Below are 17,588 nucleotides of genomic sequence, written 5' to 3'. Positions count from 1 at the left end.
ATATTGAATACAATTGTAAAGGCTAATATAATATTTAAAAATGACATGTGGACCGACCGCGGGCCGCCAGCAGACACTTATTTAAAACCAGGGGTCCGATGGCGGACCACCGTCGGAAAAGCGGCGGTAGCCGATGGTGGGCCGCTGGAATAACGATGAGCAAATTGACGGTGGACCGCGGGCGGCGCCCGCCAGTGGACCGCCGACTTTGCCGCCGGCGGGCCGCCAGTGGCCCGCTGGTCTTATGTTAGCTGGGTTCTAAGTATACATCACTATAAGAAATGGAGTACTAGTTTTAATCAGGTCATTTGTGGCTTTTGTTTCTTGCTCTGACTTGCCTTATTTCTTTTTGTTAGTTTCTTTCATACAAAGAGACTGTTGAAGCAAGTGTTGAAGAGAAGTTATTTTGTTTCTGTTCATTGTTTTATTTATTTTAAACGGAACATTTTTATTGTTTTGTTCATTTTAAGCAGGACAAAGTGTCCAAACACAGAGAAAAACTCCTGCTGAAGCGACTGATCTCCACACTGTTATAAAGATGGTGTTTATTAAAGAGGAGAGTGAAGATGTGAAGATTGAAGAAACAATTACAGTCAAACAGGAAGATCCACAGGAACAAACAGGTTAGTTTTCATTCTCATAGACCAACTCAGTCATTTAATCCTCATTCAGATATATTTTAATAATAAGAATACTAAATTAAATCCATCTTGCAGCCCTGAGTGTGCTGCCTAGTTCTCCTAAATGCACTTAAGCACTCATTGAAAGACAGGAATGAGTTTCATTTGTTACTTGTTCTCATGTCTTTTGTCATTCTTTTATGTATTATTAGTCTCCCATTTTCATGATCATGGGCCAAAAATATAGTTATCGTGATGATAATACGATTAATCTCGCAATCTATATACCCTTTCATTATGTTCTTGGCTGTTTTTGACCCATTGGCTTCTATTATAACCACATTTTTTAACCGCAAAGCCATGACACCAAATAATCATGCATTCTAGATTGTTGCTGTTTTCCTTGTTGGGAAGAGGTCAAATGTGTCATTTTTACTGTTGATCATCAGTTGGCTGCAATCACCCTTTAGATGGGCCTGTTTAAAAAAAGTTTCTGTCTTTTATATGGAGTTCAGTGGAGTAAAACAGCAGATTATAGTGTGAGTGCATAAATACACTTTATAGTGGGACCAACAGATTTAACCCAAAAATGACCAGTCTATCAGATGAAGAAGAGCAGGAGTCAGAGATTCAATTAAAAGAAAGTTTACTGTAGATAGTTTGCAGTTTCATCAGCAGAGGCCAGCTTCAACACTCACAACAAGTTTGTAGAGCGCTCTACATACAATCTCAGAACAACAACAATTAGATGTCTAGAATTCTCTCTTTTCTCTCTATGCAAACTGTTTTAAGAAATGTGTCAGTAAAGTGCACTGAAACTTTACAAAAACAAAACACACAGGGAATATTTGAACCTATCAGTTTACAATATACTGATGCCTGTTTTTCCAGGCTTTATTGGTGTTAATGGTCAGAAACGTTGGACCATTATTGCCTTTTTAGCATAAGCAGAGGAGAGAAACTAGCCAGACAGTAATCTGTGAATTGTGGAGCAGGCTAAATCTAAAGGAACATGTATTTTTTAGTAAGTGTACTTTTTCTTTTTTTGCTTTTATTCTTGCCATAATAAAAATATGTATTTGTAGAGCAACCCATGTTCTGCTGTCATTAATGTTTTAAGAAATTATAATGGCTAGAACTGTCCGAGATATGAACAAAAGCAAGTGATGCACCAAAGTTTGATTAAAAAAATCTTGAATGGTCATAAAAATCCTTATAATCATTAAAATAATTTATAAAAACAAAAAATCTATTTAGTTTAAAACATTGAACGATATTAACGAAATGACGTAGTTACGGAAACTTTCTACTTCTCTGTTTATCCGTCTGACTTTACAGTGGGTTTCTTTTGACTGCCCCCTGTCGTTTTAAAGAATATCACAACGGCGAACGTGGCGAGTACAGCCTCGTCCATTTCGCGGGGAGGAGCGTGCAGTCAGCGGTGGTGCGTGATGCGGTGCCAGGCTAGAGTATTCACCTTATACTTTGCCAACAAGCGAGCGCAGCCATTTGAATCTTTTTGGCACGAGACTTCCGGTCTCATTCAGTTACATTCATTTTTAGACATTAAAAACTGCTATTTTCGCTTTTTGATGTTGAAAACTGATATTTTCTTAATATATAATATTCTACTTGGTCTGTATAGTCATGCAAACATTTGCTTGTAGAGCAAGTAGTTTGACCATTTTCTGTCGTTTATTATTTCTAGTCATTTCTCCAATAGGCGACTGAATCGGAAGTTCTAAAACAATCGCGAAAACAGGCGCACTTCCGCATTTTAGAATAAGGTCAATAAATCCAGCTTCTCTCTCTTTCTCACACACTCACACACACACGCACACACTATACTCCATATAAAAGGCAGAAACTTTTTAGCACTGAAACTGATAATCAATTTTAAAAATCACAAATCTCTTCCCAACAGGGAAATGTAATGGTGATGTGGGAATGGTGATCCCCCCCAAAAAATACAATAAACAAATATTAAACAAATATATTTGTCACTTGTTTTTAAGTAGTTAATCTTGGGCGCCAGACAGAATACCTGTCAAAATACATTTCAAACAAAATATATCACGGCTAGCTCTCACCCCCAGTTACAAATAATAAAAAATAAATAAATAAATAAAATAACAAACAATGAGAACCAGAAAAAAAAACTCAGATAATTGCTGTAATTGTCTAAATAAAGTTTGTATTAGTCAAAAATGATAATAAAAACACTTTGTACTTTTCATGCACAAACAGCAGTATCAACAACAAAACAAACAATATAACAATGAAACGCAGAACCCTCAGCACTTATAACTCAGTTGAAAGAAAAAAATGCAAATGATTTCAGGCCAGCAGATTTGTCAGATTTGAAAACCGGGAAAATAATGATAACAATAGTACGGGGAGAAAACAAAACAAGAGAAACAAAATGAGAACTTGGGCAAAGAAAACAAAAACTTTTGCTTCTTACCCATGGAGCGGAGGGGTCAAGGGAAATGAGTGGGGAATGGCGAATGTGGATGTGAAGGTTGAGGGTGTTGGTGAACCCAGCCGGTGAGTTGGCAGCTGACTCCATGCCAGCGAGAAAGATAAATCGGTAAGTTGATTTTGTTCAGGACACACTGCACTGAAGTCTTTGATGACGCACTCATTCACAGACGTCACGAGCACTTCAGTAACAAGACAGCAATCTTTGCTCTGTTGCTTCAATACATACTTCCGCTCTTTGTTTCTCACAGCCGTTAAGTTTACACTGCTCATCTCGACCCGACTTCTCTACTCGTTTCCCCACACTGCAACAGTTCATTCAACTTCTCTTTCTTCTACACACCACATAATGCTGCCTTCTTCTACTCTCCTCCTCCTCCATCTTTATTCTCTCACCCATTTCCTATTTGCCGTCTCATGGGTGGAGACCAATTAAACAATGTTGACCTTCGTCAAAGAAAACACCAACAATCATAAATTCATGATTATATGCTGTCAAGGCTTTGCAATTAAAACAATTTCTTATAATAGAGGTCAATGGAGAAAAAACAGCCATGAATATAACGAAAAGGGAGTAAATTTGCCCAGAGTGTATTGAGTTTTTAAATGTTTTTTTTAAGCATTTTCCCAGTGATGGCGAATTCATTGTCTTAATGAACTTATTACTCTCATTTATATGCTTATTTGAGGAATTTCAGTGTTGTTGTTGTTAATATTTTTATTATTTTTATTATCTATTGTATTTTATTTGCACTCAAATTTTTTTTATATTAGAGGCCAATGGAGCATTTTTCCAGAATATGTCAAAATAAGATGTCCCCAAATATCAGTCCATTTGCTAGAACACCGAGAACATTTGGCCGAATTAAGCCTCAAAATCACCCCAGAATGAATGAAAATGACCCAACAGCACACAAGGGGAAAGGTGCACATTACAGCCTTCATGCAGATGCTGTACAGGTATGTCTCATGCCTGTGAGGTAGGGGTGGGCGATATGTAAAAAATATCATATCCCGATTCTTTCTGGGGAAATCACGATTCACCATTTTTATCCCGATTTTTTTTTTTTTTTTTTTTTAAGTTGGTTTTTTTAAGAATATTTAGCAAATTACAAAGGTACAATACAACCAAACTAATGTCACCACATAAAAATATACTCTTAGCATGTATGTATAAGAATATTTTAATCAAGTGAAGATTTAATGCAAGTGCTATTCTGCAAAGAAAGAACATTCAACAAGACTTCCATTACAATTACTGTACCATCAAAATTAACATTTGTTTAACAAATCTAACAAATCTTAGTTTAACAAGTCTAACAAATCAGCTTATTAGACATAGATCCTCAGCAACACCTTTAAAAATGTAAATGGCTTATTTTTTTACAAAGTTAAATAAAGTTTAAATAAAAATATAACTGTCAATGCAAGTGCACAGACTTTAGCATAACTCCCAAAATAAACATTGGCTTAGAAAAGAAAAATAAACATACAAACAGTAAACTACCTTTTGTACTCTGTTAAGTACCATAGATTTTTGTGCAACATGTTTCAGAACCAAAAAAATTAAATAAAGATACAAAAATATTTCCTGACCTCATTCCTGAGTCTTGTAAACTTAGCAGCTTTGGAACATATACATTTCTAAAGATAACAAAGTATGACAATTCACTATCACAAATTCTTAGAAAGGAAGACCAGCTGATTCACTTTCTCAGGCTTAAGAGATGCCCTTTGGCAGGTGACGATATTGCCACCAGTACTGAAAGCCCTTTCTGAGGGAGCACTTGTGGCTGGAATGCAGATATACTTTCTAGCAAGCTGGCTAATTCTTGGAAAGTTTGCCTCATGGACTTTCCACCATTCCAGCGGATCCACCTCACTTTCTGCATTTGGCGTGGACAAGTATCCCTTCAATTCTCCTTCTATTGCCTCTTTCAGAGATGAGGAAACTGATGTGGTTGCAGATGCACTTGCAACACCTAAGGCTTTTAAAAAGCTGGAAATTGTTTTCTTTGCTTTCTTGGGTGGTGTCTGATCCTCATCAAGGATTTGTGATGTGGAGGCTGAGGTATTAGATGTAGACTGCTGATCTGATTTTGGATGCTGTATGTGTATGGTCATCAAAGACTCCAGCTCAGCCACAGCTCTGGTTTGTATTCCCTCTACCTTGTCTTTGGCAATGAATTGTGTTTTGAATCTGGGATTGAAAAGCGAAGCCATATCCAGCAGGTCATCAGTGGTGGGGTCCTGATATTTGTCAGTGAGGTAATTCAGAATGGTTGTCTTCATTGTTTTTGTTAGTTCAGTGTCTTCATCATTCAGGCTCAAAATGTTGACTTTCAACATGTGAAGCACTGGCTTGACATAAGATACACTCAAATAGTCCTCACCTGAGAGCGCATCTGTAAAGTCTCTCAGTGGACTCAGTGCCTTTTTCACAGACTCCATCACGTCAACATCTTGCCATGATGGGACCAAATGCCTTGCCTTCTTGTCTGCCTTCAACCTGAAAAATCGCCTTTTCCTGGTCAAGCACTCGCTCAATCATGCTGAGCCTTGAACCCCATCGTGTTGGGGACTCAGTGATGAGCTTCTGTTGAGATAGCTTTAGCTCAGCTTGAGCATTACTTAGTTCCCTCTTTTTCTTCCAGCTGAAGGAGAATGTGCTGACAACTTTCTTGCAAACAGATGTTGCACGTTCAACACGAGGGTCTTTGGCACTTTTTTCTAAAAAAAAAAAAAAAAAAAAACAATGTATCAATTAGATTTAACCTAATGCACAACACAATGTAAAAATGTATATAAAATGTTTAAATGTATATAAACATTTCATTTACAAAACATTTACTCATACCAGTGCCAGTGGCGCCCTCAGAAAAATTTCATAGGGGTGGCCAAAAGAGGCTACATCAAATCTTGGGGTGGCACACACGAAAAAATGAATTCAGTGTAATGTTATATTTTTGTGTTAATGTTATAATGTGATTTTAACAAGCAATTAATTACTTCAGTAATTCAGCAATTATAATTCAGCAAGTATATGTGCAAACCTAATAAAAATCAATATTTAGTTTTAAAACACTTTTTAGGCCAGTTATCTTTTACATACTTTTATTGTAAAGCAGTATATGCCATGTCTAAAATGAATGAAGATTAATGAATTAAGTCATTTTGTTGGCTGCATTTTATTGATTTATTTATTGTAATACTGTGAATTTACATAACTAAATTTAAATTAATAATATCAAAAGCAAAATCATATTGGGGTGACCAGAGTTTACACACAGCAACCCCTGGCCACCCCTTGGGGGTGCCCCTGACCAGTGCAATTACAGCAAACTAATCTCATGATTTTACTATGTTCAAAGTTCCTAATGTAATTTGCAATGATTTATTATAATAGCTGAATATAATCACTTGAATATCGGAGACCAATATTATTTTTAGTTGCACTAACCGATGGCTAGGTGGAGTCTGTGCCCAAAACACTGCAGACGAGTCCAGCTGTTGAGCTCCAATGCCTTCACCATGTTGGCCCCACTATCTGTCGTCATAGAGGTCATGTTTGCTTCTTTCAGTCCCCAACATTCAAGCGCGTCCCTAAGACCTTGCGCTATGACCTCGCCTGTGTGGTCTTGTGGAAAATATGTTGTTTCTAGACACGCACTGCACAACTTCCACTCATGAATAAAGTGAATCGTCAGACTTAAATACGGCTCTGACGTACGGCTAGACCATAAATCAGCCGTTGTAGCGAAAAACTTTACATTTTGAATTTTATTTGAATCTTGCTGCGACACTCTGAATAAAGCTGTGGAATGGCAGTGGAGGAAAAATATTTGCGGCTGGGTATTTCGTAACGTGGATCTACGACTTTGTCTTTGGTCAGGTAAAATTTCACGGCATCAGTTACGTGTATAACTGTTGTTTGCGCTGTGTCTGTTAGCAAAAATCCGAACCATTTCCATATTACAGAAGTTTAATTTTTTTTAGGAACCAACTCCGTGTTTCCCTCCATTGTCACTGACTCTGTCTATCGAACTGCAAAGGATATGACGTGTTGTGCACTTTATATGGCGATACAACGATTCTTCCGAAAAAGTGGATTGTGCAGTAATTCTGATCGTCCACGATCAAATATCGTGTTATCGCACAGCCCTACTGTGAGGCAAGTATTCAGCTGATACCCCAGAACTTTTTTTTCTGATACGTTTACCAGTCAGGCACACAATGAACAAGTATTCCCTGTCCGCTTTACAAATTGTAGAAATCTGTGTCTTATCAATATGATCAAAATGACTTTTATGAGAAACTCTGAAAACTGGACTGACACTGTTTAAATTTACTATAACTTCTATGTTAAGCTGCTTTGACACAATTTACATTGTAAAAGCACTAGATAAATAAAGATGAATTGAATTGAATCTGCTTAAATGTGTACACGTTAATGGACCAAACACAATATAATCTGATTTTTTTTACATTTAATGTGCATCAAAATTACAGTGTGTGTAGCCAATGTTTCCAGTGTCTTTTCACTTTTCAGCTTTTGATGAGAGTTTTTAAGACTTAATGAAAACTAATGTTTTATTTATTTATTTCAGACCTAATTGAAGAGAATGAGGGGAGTAAAGAGGAGGAACATCATGTCAAAATTGAGGAAAAAACTAATTTACAGACTGATGGTATTTTAAAAAGGAGAGACAAGAATCGTTTCACCTGCACTCAGTGTGGAAAGAATTCGGCAAGCAAAGGCAAACTTAAGATTCACATGATGATCCACACTGGAGAGAAACCTTTCACATGCACTCAGTGTGGGAAGAGTTTCAACCAATCATCAAACCTTAATCACCACATGAGGATCCACACTGGAGAGAAACCATTCACATGCATTCAGTGTGGGAAGAGTTTTAGCCAATCATCTCACCTTAATTATCACATGATGATCCACACTGGAAAGAAACCATTCACATGCACTCAGTGTGGGAAGAGTTTCAGCCAATCATCACACCTTAATCTACACATGATGAGCCACACTGGACAGAATCCATTCACATGCACTCAGTGCGGGAAGAGTTTTAACTGCTCATCACACCTTAATCAACACATGAGGATCCACACTGGAGAGAAACCATTCACATGCACTCAGTGCGGGAAGAGTTTCAGCCAATCATCAAACCTTAATCAACACATGAAGATCCACACTGGAGAGAAACCATTTACATGCACTCAGTGCGGGAAGAGTTTCATTCAATCATCATCTCTTAATCAACACATGAGGATCCACACTGGAGAGAGACCATTCACATGCAGTCAGTGTGAGAAGAGTTTTATCTGCTCTACAAACCTTAAAAAACACACGAGGATCCACACTGGAGAGAAACCATTTATATGCACTTAGTGTGGGAAGAGTTTCAGCAAATCTTCATCCCTTAATAAACACGTTGAAGGAACTCATGGGCATGTGTTGTATTTCAAATTTGGATACTTTAATCTAAAACCGTTTAATTTGTAGGAGAAAAAAATGTCTGGAAAATACCATAAAGCCATGTCAGACGCTACCGAGGTAAAGTTGGTTTTATATTCGCACATTCAGACTTTCCCCTTAATATTATAATTTCATAAAGTATTATTTGCTAACTCTAAATAGGGAAATCATATTAGCAGCAAATGAATATCAAAGTACAACATTGTTCATAGTCAATTAAAGTGTTAATGTTGTTTTCAAGTTATATTTGCATGCTAATTCGGATTGAATATTCAATGGTAAACAATACAGAGACTACTAAATGAATGAATGTGTGAATATAAAACCAACTTTACCTCTATTCAGATGCTGACTGGATTTCACTTCTGAAATAAGTTTGCCTGCACAGGAGTTTGGCCATCAAATGAAGGCAACAGGCCAGCTTCTTGACAAAAAAAAGTGGCTTGAGATGTATCTGTAGGGATAGTTTACAGTTTAACCCAAAGAATGACCAGTCTGGTAGATGAAGAAGAGCCGGAGTCAGAGATTTAAAAAAAATAAATCAAATTTACTGAAGATAGTTTGCAGTTTCATTCGCAGAAGCCAGCTTCAACACTCGCAATGAGTTCCTAGGCCGCTCTGCTTACAATCACCAATCAATAACAATTATACTCTCACATAACGTCATTAACTGCGTCATACATATAGGTGTTCTAACCTGATTGGTTAAAACACAGATAGACTAGGAACATTTCCACGTGAGGTTCGTGCGTACAATTCTGAACAATATCTAAACATAAACGTCAGACATCCTTTAGACTGATTAGAGCTGACTCCAGACCTGTGAAACGGATCAACAATCAAATGGAACACACACACACACACAAAGTATAATCTGTTTCTTATCCAAGGCTGAGTGTACCGTCAGCCGTCTTTATCAAAACTGGTTAAAAACTGGTATAATCTACATTTAGGCAGTTATAATCTTACTACACAAAGTCTATCTTAAATAAAAAGTAGAATCACTTTAAAAGATTTAACTGTAAAAATATAGCAAAATCACTTTAGACATTTTAGACAGTATAAACTCCTAGAAATAACAATAGAAATAGTTGTTTCCAGTCCTCAGTTCCACTCAAGATCTCCATGACCTCTGACCTAGTTTGCTGGCTCCTGAAAATAGTTATAAAGAGACTGGCAAATGCACTGAACATTCTTATATTAAGCAATGTGTTAACTTATTCATTAATTAAAATCAATTCACAGTTAAATACTGAGAAACAGGATGATGAAAAGGATAAAAGTAGGTCCATGATAAGACAGATTGGAAAGCAGAAATCCGAATCCTTCAGTCGCCCCTTTTGACCAGAATGGAGTCCAAACTCCGCTTCCGGTCAACCAGTGAGGTCACTAAGGAGAGTGAAAGTAATGACTCATGCTCCCTTAATAAGTTCGCAGAGTTTTCTTCGCCCCTTCTTGGACAAGCTGGAACCTAAAAATTCCAGTCCCCAAGCTAAGGGCTCTTTCACTTTCCACCCACAAAAGGAGTTCACGTTTCTCATCATCAATGGGATTAAGGGTCCTGCAATCTGAAGTGAAAACATACAAAAACAACAGCGGACCAAAGTCCAGAATGTGAACACAAATGTGCAAGCCCTAAAAGTCCTCCAGAAGTAAACAACTCATAATTTCCATCGATACTTCCTCTGATGCATCTACAACTTGCTCCAACTCTTAATCCAAACATACAGGCTAATTCTAGTGCTCAGAGATCCTCTGATCAGACACAAAAGGTCATCCACTCGACCTAAGCCACACAGGATTCAAATTCATGACCTGCAAAAACATCTTTATCTTCACCAGTCTTAAAACCTTCATTAGCGTGTTCTGTAACTTCAAATTAGAATAATGAAACATTTTTACATTAACACACATTAAACATGCCAATACCACAATAGTCCAATTCAGCACCATTACCATGTTTAATTATCACCTTGCTGAACTCCATGTCAGTCAAGTCCACTTAAAATATCTTTTCATTCAAATAATGATGTGATTGTAGTGATGCTACACATTCCTCTGTATCATTGATAGGAAGTGTACAAGCACCCTTGTCCTGGCTATAATTAGAAAAATTCACCTTCACTGTTAACAAACTAATATCAAATCCACTCTCTGGAAGCCGGGCTAAATGAATAAACACTGTTATTGCACTCCTGACATTGAGCCAGACCCTCAGTCACCTCAAAGAGACTAGATATAGATATAACCTGTTACCTAGAGACCAAGAAAGATGTAATGGTTTTTACAAACTATTAATCCAAGTCATTAACATGCAATAAGAGGGATTGTGAATCCATTTCTTTTGTTCCCACGTTTTAGGGGTTTAACACAATTTTAGTCTAATTCAACAAAGATCAAACCTGAGTAATTCAAACTCAAGCATCTTTTAACAGAAATAAGACTAAACCTTATAATCATCTTCTCAACTTGTCATTTGTACCATTTACTTTACTCTGACTAAACCAGTCAACATAATTAGAAGCAAACAGTATGATTTTGTATAAAATTCATTTGATTCTTACTGTCTGGTCAATTTGAAATGCTCACAGGTTAGCTATTTGCTCAAACTATTGATTACTTGAAAATCTTTCATACCTGTCATTTGACAGTGAAACCTGTTTGAAAGCATTACCAATTGAACAAGAACAGACTGCGTTAACAACTCTTTTACCACATATAATCAAGACTCTTGCTTGGATATGGACTACTAAATTTTCATTTAAAGACAGTCTAAGTTTCTGTAAAACTTGTCAGTATTCACAATAATAATATTGACTTGAGTTGACTTAACTGCTTAAAAATGCTGGTAAAGTTCACGCTGCACTTCTGTTTACTAAAATGTTCATTTTCGCTGCAGCAGTATAAATACTTCTTACTGAATTCAACCATCAGATGCAAATACTTTCATTCAACTTTATCTCTGTTCTACACAACATCCAAACAATTATGTTCCTCTACCATTGAGGACACACACACATAGACAGAGTGATTTACTGCAGCATTTCCCTTTAACACAAATGACTTCAACTCAATTCTCTGCTTATGTTTCCTATGCTACAGTGAGGATGCTTTCTGGATTATTGTGGTTAGTGACTTAGCCAATTTCACTGTTTAAATGCCATCAAGTCTAAAATATTTAACATTAATATTCAGATAGCAAAGAATTAACTGTATTTAACCTTTGAACTTCTCAGTCAATTTAGACATGGGTTTGTAACCTGATATGGATGGCAGTCTTCAATTTCACAGCTATAAGCTAATAAAACTTGTTTTAAAATTATTATTATTCCAGAGAGTAATCAGAATCAGGAAAAGAAGTCATAATTAACCATTGCAAACAGAGCTGGATAACCCATCCGTTTAAAGCTCATCTCATGGTCTGCATCATCTTTTCATCAGATTCACTCAGCATTATTGACTTCTGCAATGTCTGGCATTTCGCTTATACAATCTGTAATAATATAACACTCATTCCAGAGGTTAGTGACAATATTCATACAACAGGGATGAATCATTCCCTCAGGACAATAAGCATTATTGTACCATAGATATGAATATTGTGACAGCTCATAACTAAGTTTGCTTTAGGTGTTGAACTCGCACAAATTTATTCTTAAAATTCTCTGTCCAGTTTCAACTGGATTTACATGATCTTTTATCAAGTTTCAAAGTTTCTGTTCATAATCAATGTCTTTTCTGAGACAATCAGCTGGTGCATTTTGTTTTCTTAATATCGTTGCTAAGCAAGTCGATAACAGAAACAAAACACAACTCATGGCTTCACTCAAACAGTCTCTGTCTCTCTGTTTCATGCACATAAATTTTCAATAGTCTTAGACTATAACATTAAAATTGTTACAATTCAGAATCTTTAATCATTCAACAACGTTCCAAATGTCAAAAGTTTTTATCTCTCAAAACTCAGTTGGAACTATTTAAAGACTAAGAGAATTTTTTGTAATTATTTTACCTTAACTGCTTAATTCCATTCAGCTGTGTTATCCAAACCATCTCACAGCCAGTTTTTATCTTTAGCCAGCACCATCTCGAAAATGTCCTTTGCCAATGATAAGGACCTGCATCAGTAAAATACTATGAAAAATCAGACACATCAGTTAAAAATCATCTCAGCTTCACATTCAGGAATTCAGCATTCTTAAAATTCAGACATATAAAATATCCAGTGCTGTTAAAGCATCCAACCACAATGATATTGGTAAAATTAAGAAACTGTACTGTCTCCAATGGTTCTTGAAAGCCCATTGCCATTATCTTTTTACCAATCATCTCCTTCAGGGTATCATACCCTGGCATAGTCCGTTGATGCTTGCCACAAGGACAGTCATGTCCTCAATAAAGGCAGGATTCTCGTGATCAGGTCTGGACGGGGCCACTGAGGCAGACTACTGTAACTTCAAACAGTTCCCCTCTAAGGATGCTTTAGGCCAATAGAGCATCACCCCAGTCCAGCACCAATTTTCACATTAAACATCTCCCTTTTCGGGTAGATGCCCCGGGTTTTACGAGGGGTCCCATGCCTTAGGTTGTTTTCCGCTTTGGCCAAGGGAAAATCTTACCCGTCTTAGGGAACCCCCCTTCGTGCCCACCGGTCAACTGCCACTCACACTGCAAGCTCCTGTGCAGGCTTCCTCCTTGATTCAGAATTTTCTGCAAACTTGGGAAAGCGCAGTCAAGAACCATGAAAGCCGTTGAGACTACCTACTAGAATTCAAACATTGAGACAGGTTAATCAAACACTTAAATCAACTGAATATCAAGCTGAGATTATTCAGGGAGTTTAGATATCACCCTGATCCATTCAATGTCAGGGTCTACTACCTCAGTATAGCCATCAGGCCCTGTATGTGATGGTGGAGACTAAGGATAAGACAAAAGTTACAAACAGTAATAAACCACTGAAGACAAGAAATTTCCAAACAGTAATAACAACTGTTCAAATTAATTATCTCTCTAGCTCAGGGGGTATATTAGTGTTTTTCAAGATGCTTTAACAAAAGCATTTTCCATCATTCATTTCTCTGTTCGCTTAGTCCCTTTATTAATCAGGGGTCGCCACAGCGGAATGAACTGCCAACCTATCCAGCACGTTTTTATGCAGCGGATGCCCTTCCAGTTGCAACCCATCACTGGGAAAACAAACAAAAGCATTTTGCAATCTCTTATTTGTTAACTTTGATTTTTAATTACTAATACCTCTATGAGTGCATACAAATTGAAATGTAGAAACTTTGTATTCATTCTAACATTTCATTTGCATCTGTGTTTTGTGATTTCCAACTGAGCACTGTGCTTATTAATTGTTATGGAACAGGCAGATAGCAGCTCTTAGCTGACATCTAATGAGAGAGAAAGAGAGTTTTGAGCAATCTAGAACGAAAATGCATGTTTACTAAGTTTAAACATACATTAAACATAACATTAACTTCAATAACATGATTTTGCTGTAATATCTTTTTACTCAAGCCAGTCCTAAAACATATAAAACAGAGTTGACATGCATTTTCAAAGTAATGCTGTTACAGTCAACAATAGTTTTAGATCTTTCAGGGGTTAACTGCATCCATCAAAGTATTATTTGAAACCCCCATTTATGTTACATATATATTATTAAAAATACATATATCCAACCATAAAGCTGCTTGTTTGCACAGACTTACATGGCACATTTTTATTCAGACATGTCTCTGTTATTTTTACAGCCAAAACCAAGTTCATGGTGAGGGCTAAACCTGTCACCGTACCTTGTGTTCTCACCCTCTCCAGTTTAATGTTACAGATTACCTTCAGTCACCTGCTTTTCTAGTATTCACAAGTCATCGGAGTAATTCGCTCCACCTGTTTCTCATCCCTTTGTTCCTATTTATAGCACGTCATTTCCCTTCATGTTTGTCAGTCTGTTGTCATTGGTGTGTGTGTATAACGGTCTGTTACTCACTCCATATTTGTGTCCAGGGCTGCCAGTGAACGAGTCTCCCGTTGTTTCTGGACTGTTTTACCACGGCACTCCCCCGGCACTCACCCGATTGGGTTTTTTTTTGTTCCTTTGCAAAGACTTTCTCCTTAATAAACACTTTGTGTTCTGCACTTGAGTTCACTCCTTCTTCTACCCGTGACAAAACCAAGATAACAGTGCAGTCACACAGAATCGTATCTTCTAAGACAAAACATAAGCTATTCTTTATTTCCATAATGTTACTGTCAGTTTCTGTGCTTAGTTTTTGCTACTAGCCCCTCAATATTTAGATTTTAGCTTTTCAATGACAATTAAATGCCAAAGGAATACTTTTTTTTTTTCTTACAATCAGTTCTAAAATCATTTTAAACCCGAGAGCTTAGCTGAGCCATTTACTGCATTCTGCTCTCATCTATTTCTTTTTATATCTGAGTTCAACACCAAAAGCAACAAGAAATTGAGAGGGCACTCTTACCAACAGCGCTTGGCTTCTGCTTGATGAATCTGCAAACCATCCCAAGATGTGCAAACTGTCCAGACCGGTCCAATCCAGTTAGGGTCATAATTTTCTCGGGATTGCTCCTGGTGCATCATTGATCAATCAACCTCACCCTGATATTTCTAGGTATCTTGTCTGACTTTTGTGGCCACTACTATCTAATGGATCTCTATTATAATGTTATTTGTTATTTTTATTCAATTATTTCTTTCCCTAATAATCTGACCTACACTATTCTTATGGCATGCCTTTTGTCTGTGATGTAGTTAGATACCAGTGGTGGAACTAATTACAATCTCGGGTTAATTTAGTCCACAACTAAATAAAAACCAGTCCAAGTTTTATCCCCGAGAATGTCTTAAAACACACCCATCAACTGAATATTTTAACTCTGGGTGAAGGACGAGGTACACCCCTCAACTACTGTTACACTTACAACTTATCACTATAGGTGTACCGCAAAAATGCACCAGCTCGCTAAGGGATTCCACACAAATCTACCACAAATTACTGTGAATCCACCGGTGCCTTTCATTCACGTCTGATTGAGAAACCAACACTTTCATTCACGTCTGAATGGGAAACCATCACTTTCATTTACGTCTAAATGAGAAACCAACACTTTCATTCACGTCTGAATGAGAAACCAGCAGCGTTCCGTTACTACCCTCTACTTCACAGACAATCCCTAGTCTATAATTTTTAAATCTTCCTACCTTCATTTTGTTGATTGATAAATGGTGTTACCAGTAAACAAGTGCCCGCATCCTCCACCAAAACTGTAGGGATAGTTTACAGTTTAACCCAAAGAATGACCAGTCTGGTAGATGAAGAAGAGCCGGAGTCAGAGATTTAAATAAATAAATCAAGTTTACTGAAGATAGTTTGCAGTTTCATTCGCAGAAGCCAGCTTCAACACTCGCAATGAGTTCCTAGGCCGATCTGCTTACAATCACCAATCAATAACAATTATACTCTCACATAACGTCATTAATTGTGTCATACATATTTGGTGTTCTAACCTGATTGGTTAAAACACAGATAGACTAGGAACATTTCTACGTGGGGTTTGTGCGTACAATTCTGAACAATGTCTAAACATAAACGTCAGACATCCTTTAGACTGATTAGAGCTGACTCCAGACCAGTGAAATGGATGAACAATCAAATAGAACACACACACACAAAGTATAATCTTTTTTTTTATCCAAGGCTGACTGTACTGTTAGCCGTCTTTATCGAAACTGGTTAAAAACTGGTGTAATCTACATTCAGGCAGTTATATTCTTACTACACAAAGTCTATCTTGAATAAAAAGTAGAATCACTTTAAAAGATTTAACCGTAAAAATAGCAAAATCACTTTAGACATTTTAGACAGTATTAACTCCTAGAAATAACAATAGAAACAGTTGTTTCCAGTCCTCAGCCCTCAGTTCCACTCAAGGTCTACATGACCTCTGACCTAGTTTGCTGGCTCCTAAAAATAGGTATAAAGAGACAGGCAAATGCACTGAACATTCTTATATTAAGCAATGTGTTAACTTATTCATTAATTAAAATCCATTCACAGTTAAATACTGAGAAACAGGATGATGAAAAGGATAAACGTTGGTCCATGATGAGATGGACTGGAAAACAGAAATCCGAATCCTTCATAGGAGACATTAAATAGATCAATGATAACTGCAGAAGGTCTTTCTGCTGTTGTGGCAATGAATTGCCACAAGTCAACAATTAAAAAGATTCCTTCCATGCCTTAGAAGCGTGACTTGATCAGTACTTATCTACAACATGCTGGCATCAAAGATCCTGTTTCTCATATCGAATCCCTAGTCTTCCACACTTTAGGAAACGTAAACATTCAGGACGTGCCATTAGCACAGCCTGCACTAAAAGGTGATTGGAGATTATTGATGGCAACACCGATGTCACCTTGAAAAACCTGCTGAGACCCGGATTCGAACCGGGGTTGCTGCGGCCACAACGCAGAGTACTAACCACTATATGATCACGGCGAGCTACGGGACAGCCGTTGTGGCCCTTGTGTGGTATGTTCCTCCCTGTGATATGCCCCCTTTCTGTTCAGTGAGAACACGCTGTTGTTTTTCTCCTCCTACCAGCACAACGCTTTTCCCAAGAAACAATGGAAATGCAAACAATTGATGACTGCTGCAATTTTAAAAAGTTAGAGGACGTAGTCGGCAGGATTCGAACCTGCACGGGGAGACCCCAATGGATTTCAAGTCCATCGCCTTAACCACTCAGCCACGACTACAAGATTGTCTGAACTGCCATGTCTTCATGACTAGTACACGTATTGTGCATCCAGATGAAACTTTTATCAAGTGATAGCTCAACGGCAAAAGCTGTGGCTCCACAAAATGAGCCTCACACACCCGAACAGGGACTTGAACCCTGTACCCTCAGATTAAAAGTTTGATGCTCTACTGACTCAGCTATCCGGGCTCTACAATAGTAA

General features: G+C 37.4%; 1 protein-coding gene, 1 long non-coding RNA gene and 1 other non-coding gene across 3 annotated transcripts; 1 reads left to right on the top strand and 2 right to left on the bottom strand.

The window, feature by feature from the left end:
* Window positions 1-467: 467 nt before the first annotated feature.
* LOC141381685 (uncharacterized) lies at window positions 468-10,828 on the top strand. Its single transcript, XM_087249375.2, has 2 exons — window positions 468-623; window positions 7,709-10,828. Exons 1-2 carry the CDS (start codon window positions 539-541, stop codon window positions 8,503-8,505), a joined length of 882 nt encoding a protein of 293 aa, XP_087105501.1. The 5' UTR covers window positions 468-538; the 3' UTR covers window positions 8,506-10,828.
* Window positions 9,597-16,501, bottom strand: LOC147844928 (uncharacterized). The gene is made up of 2 exons (XR_015483844.2): window positions 14,775-16,501; window positions 9,597-14,384 (listed from the first exon to the last, which is right to left on the bottom strand). It is a non-coding gene; the product is annotated as an uncharacterized LOC147844928 (long non-coding RNA).
* An 801-nt stretch (window positions 16,502-17,302) lies between these two features.
* Window positions 17,303-17,384, bottom strand: trnas-uga (transfer RNA serine (anticodon UGA)). Its single transcript has one exon. It is a non-coding gene; the product is annotated as a tRNA-Ser (tRNA).
* Window positions 17,385-17,588: the final 204 nt, after the last annotated feature.

Source organism: Danio rerio, chromosome 4, assembly GCF_052040795.2.
Source record: "Danio rerio strain M-AB ecotype USA chromosome 4, GRCz13ab, whole genome shotgun sequence".
Taxonomy (NCBI): Eukaryota; Metazoa; Chordata; class Actinopteri; order Cypriniformes; family Danionidae; genus Danio; species Danio rerio.
This window is presented reverse-complemented; position numbering and strand designations above follow the sequence as displayed.

What these genes read in the sequence shown, in the direction of transcription:
- LOC141381685 (XM_087249375.2), top strand. Translation starts at nt 539, where the DNA reads ATGGTGTTTATTAAAGAGGAGAGTGAAGATGTGAAGATTGAAGAAACA. An exon ending in AGATCCACAGGAACAAACAG is followed by an intron (nt 624 to 7,708) that starts GTTAGTTTTCAT and finishes TATTTATTTCAG; the next exon opens with ACCTAATTGAAGAGAATGAG.